The sequence below is a fragment of the Corylus avellana genome, chromosome 8 (genome assembly GCF_965113065.1).
Source record: "Corylus avellana chromosome 8, dhCorAvel1.hap1.2, whole genome shotgun sequence".
NCBI lineage: Eukaryota > Viridiplantae > Streptophyta > Magnoliopsida > Fagales > Betulaceae > Corylus > Corylus avellana.
This window is the reverse complement of record NC_142497.1, coordinates 15,624,224-15,629,067: the sequence shown is the minus strand read 5'-3', so window position 1 is coordinate 15,629,067 and position 4,844 is coordinate 15,624,224. Positions and strand designations below refer to the sequence as shown.

The window sequence follows — 4,844 nt, the reverse complement described above, 5'->3', positions numbered from 1 at the left end:
AAGAAAATAGGTTATTTCCTGGGCATTCCACTAAATTATATTAGGGTTAGAGCCTAGGCATTTGCTTAAAAAAAAAAAAAAAAAATCTCTACGTTTATTTCCTGGGCATTCCAATGCATTGTGTTAGTAAGCCTTCCTAGGGAATGGATAATTGTTGAATGTTAACTAAGTCAACGCTGTAATCCGCATTAACTAGTTTCAATTGGTCTCCGAGGAGTTTGAAAAAAGTCAAATGGTTCCATTATACTGTAATTTAAGTGGTGCAACTAGCAATCAGGGGCGGAGCCACTTGAGGCTTTGCGGTGCCCCAGCACCCCCAAAGCTTTAATTTAATTTTATTTTTTGCTATTTTTCTACTCAAGTTCCACACGGCAACCCCAAAAAAAGAAATATATATATATATATATATATATATATATATATATATATATATATTATCTCCTACTTATGTAAGTTACCACTCGGCATCTTCAAAAAAAATTTAGTGACACCCAAATATCAATTGTCTGGCTCCGCCATTGCTAGCAATGGATTAAAACAAAAACGGTTCTTTCTCAACATTATTTAAATGGATCTTTTTTACTTCACTTAAACGGTGCATTTTTACAAAAAAAAAAAAAAATCAAGTCTTGTTCCCCTCTTCTTCTTCTACCTTCTCTGACCTAATCTCCTCACGGCAGAAATAGATGAAAAAAAAAAATTCATGTTGGCGGTTCGGTGTGAATCCTCGTCCTTTGGGAAAAATATTTGCCCCCGATGGGCGGTTGAGGGTGGGCAACCAAGGCATTTAGAAAAATTTTACCCGGAGTAAGAGGACTTTTTGGTTTGGAATGGTCTAATTATGAGGTTTGTGACGCTCGTCTACTGGTAGTAGATTTGCTATTGGTTGAAGTTTTTGGTTTGTTCAGATTTTTTTTTTTTTTTTTGGTTGGGATACTATGTAGTTAATTATATCTGCAAAGGTAGAGAAAGTGAGATATGATAGGGGCTCTACAACCCAATTTTTGTGGATCTATGTTTTGATTTTTGTCTTTTTTTTTTTTGTTTTTTTTGAAATTTCAATTTGAGGAATGATAGAGACACAACTTAAAGACATAACTTTGGCCAAACTTTTCTCTTATGTGGTCATTTTTTTTTTAAAAAAAATAATAATAAAATTAATAAATTAATAAATTTATTAAGTAAAAAATCCTATGTGGTCTTTTTTAAAAAAAAAAAAAAAAAAAACGACCACATAGGATGTTATTACTTCAGAATTTTTTTATTTATTTATTTTTTTTTAAAAAAATGACCACATGAAAGAAATGTTTGGCCAAAGTTGTCTTTATCATTTCTCTTTCAATTTTGAACCTGAAACAACTCTTATATAGCTTTGTGTCACGTAAGTAAAAGTTGGGTCTTAGATGGAGCTCAATTGAGCCCCTATCATATCTCAGTATCTTATTATTTCTTCAATTTTTGTTCCACCCAAATGCAATGCGAAGAATCTGCTTTAGATTTTGTAATGGTCATATGAGATTTGGTATACTGAAGTTTTTGGTTTGTTCCCAATTTGCTATTGGGGATACTATGGAGTTAATTATATTTGCAAGGGTAAAGAAAATTATGAACTCCTGCCCTCTTTTCTTCTTCTCTTTTGGGTCATGTAATGGTTGGTTTAGCTTTATAATCAAGTGGGAGATTAGAATAGTTTCCTGTGGACGAATGTAGCTTACAAATGGTAAAGATGCCTAACCAATATAGTAATGCTTCTTTCGAATATAAATTTTGCAACTTTCAGTTTACAGTTTCTCATTGGCTGAATCTCTCTGTTCATATAATAATTAAACATTGTGTGGAGAAAGAACATGTTGGTGCAAGCCACAAGACAATATGGAAGGTGTGAGTAACTGACATTTTGTTACTGATTTTGAGGCCACTTTGTTGCTGCTGAAAGGCCAAACCAGCGTCTCCTTTGTTTCTTCAGAATTCAGAAACCTTAAACCAAAGAATGCTGTCCTGCTGCTATCCTGACAGTTTGTCGCCATAAATGACAATTTACATCATTCAGTCTGATTTCTTGGTCAGTATCACATATAATGATTATTAACAGTTCATTTTTTTTTGGGTGTTCTTTTGTTGACTTTTGGAGGCTCTACTTCTCTGTGTCTCCCATTGTCCTCGGCTAACATTATACATGTAGATAGGGTTCTCAATTTTTTTTTATATGACTCGTGAATTCGACATAAATTTAATATGAAATTAAAGAGTTATGGTTAAAGAATTTGACCTATTTAATTAAATGGGTTGTATTATGGTTGACTTATATAGTCTTATATACACATGTCTCGATATGACCTGAACTCGACACGCGACATAATGACTGTCAATTTTTGACATAATTCGTGAACCCAATACGATCCAAATACAAAATTATAGGGTTATTAGTCGAAGAGTTTAACTCGTTTAATTAAATAAGTCGAGTTATGGTTAACTTATATAATATTATACCCATGCTTTGACATGACTCAACCTCGACACACAACAAATGAATCGCCACCCTTACATACACATACAGCCTAATAATCATTTAATAATCTTTTTGCTTATATACCAAAAGTCGGCTACTTAATGAGCCATAATTCTGAAACACCATGCATCTTATCACTAACTATTACAACTACAGAGATCCATATTAGATTTTATATGATCTAACAGTGTATATGCATGGTGTTATGTCATTTGAAATGACATGACAACATAAACAACATATACATGGCTAGATGTTGTAAAATCTAATATGGATAATAAGACGGGATGGTTTTTTCCCCTTCACTCGCTACATAACCCGAATCAAATATTAAGGAAAAGAAAGAAACAGGTTGGTCTAAGTTTGACCAAACATGTTGTGGTTTTGGGACATGATCAAGCATCGGGCTGAACAGAATTGGTTCGACTCACGTTGGCTCGACGTGTGATGACAACATAGTAGACGCCCATCCCCAAAAGAACAGCAAACACAAGGCCAAACGCAATGCCAGCAATCGCAGCAGCTCCCACTCTGCTGCCTTTCTGGGACTCTAATTCTCTGCTCTCATGGCCCGGAGTGGCCTCGACAACCTGCGCTGCGACAGGCAACGGCGAGCAATTGGATGTTTCACAGGATCTTTGCGTGCTTGGATGGAAGAAGTCATATGCAGATGGAGTAAAAGCAATTGGGTTTTCATAAACAATCCCATGAGGGGCTCTATCTTGAGCTCTAGCAATGGAGAGAAGTGTTAGTAAAGAGAAGAAGAGAAAAAACGACACCATTGGAGACATGTTTCTCAGTACTAGCTAGCTTCCTCACTTTTTGGAGATTTGAAGCTAAGGTACTACCAGGCTAGTAGCTTTTGGAGAAATTTTGGTTTTTGGACCGGGGCTTTTATAAGGTCTTAGGAAGTGGCTGTTGCTTCCAAGTAAGTTTTAGTGATTAAAGAGGCTAGAGAGGAGGGAGCAGAATGATTGTGTCAAAGATAGTGTGTTCTTTCATTTATTATTATCTTTACTGCGAGGTTGCAAGATAGTGTGTTCTTTCATTTATTATTATCTTTACTGCGAGGTTGCATGTCCGCTCCAAGGATGGGGATGTCTATTAATTGTTATCTCTTATATTTGTTGTACCAACTATTTGATGGGGATGTCTATTAATTGTTATCTGTTATCTCTTATATTTGTTCTACCAACTATTAGCGATCTAAACAACAAAATTTTTAGAGATCTCTATCCTTAATCATATAGAATTTGTTAAAGATGACGGCTCATATTTTGAATAACGAAATAACACGGGTTTTTAGTACAAAGGTCTCATGGACAAAATGAAGCATAATAAGGCTCATTACAACTTGATTTTAGTTTGTTATGGCATGGTCAAATAATGTGTTCAGAGTTTTAACTGGGGTCTTTATATATATAAGTTCCAACCCTATTTTTTGTTGGAATAGCGAAAAATTAGTCGCTCACTCGGTTGGCCAAACCTAGTAAATTTTCAATGAACTTGGGAATAAATCTTGTCATTAGTCCCATTCAAGCAATCTCATTCAAATAATCCATTAGATGGATAACGTACTATGTCTATTAGAATTCTCTTTAAAGAGGGATACCCATTTCAATATATTGGAATCCAAATATCTCAGATAGTTTGGTCAGCTACTATAGATATTTCAATTGAGATTATCTCTCACCTACCACGTGAACATGAAATAGGAAAAACGGTTACATAAAACCTTATAAAAGAGGCACAACACATCATGTAAAGGGTGCTTGATTCCTCTAAGAAAAACACTCTATAGTTTGTTGCTATATTTTCACTCCAAATAAAAATGCTAGCTTAAACATTGGAGTTTCACGATTTTCAAACCAACAGATCATTTGACGTTCTTACTATTTTACAGGTAGCCCATAACTGATCAAACCGAACCAGAAACTGCATCAACAAACTATTTTCACTCTCTTTCCATATTAGTTTTCACCAAATTTGACAATTCTCAAACATAAGTGCAGTTTTATCCCTTGTGGGATATAGGACTTAAATTTTGGTGCAATAATTATATCTTCTCATAATATTCATTGTCCATTTTAGTTTGTCATCTCTCACAATCTTATCTGTCATTCAGCATTATGTTCTCTACTTGAGAGCCTTCTCAAAATCATGTATTTTTCTACTCAAGTGCCTTGCCTATAAAGACATGCATCAATCTTTCTTTCTTGCTTCACAATGTTCACATTGATCATCTACTCGAAAGCCCAAAACGCTCGTTTTGATAGTTATTAAACTTATCATGCTTGTGCTGCCACATGCCAACTCTTTTACAATTTAAAAGTTG

General features: G+C 34.6%; 1 protein-coding gene across 1 annotated transcript; it reads right to left on the bottom strand.

Annotated features, from left to right (window-relative positions):
- Window positions 1-2,562: 2,562 nt before the first annotated feature.
- LOC132164424 (uncharacterized) lies at window positions 2,563-3,379 on the bottom strand. The gene has a single exon (XM_059574935.2). It carries the CDS (start codon window positions 3,298-3,300, stop codon window positions 2,905-2,907), a length of 396 nt encoding a protein of 131 aa, XP_059430918.2. The 5' UTR covers window positions 3,301-3,379; the 3' UTR covers window positions 2,563-2,904.
- Between the last annotated feature and the right edge of the window lie 1,465 nt (window positions 3,380-4,844).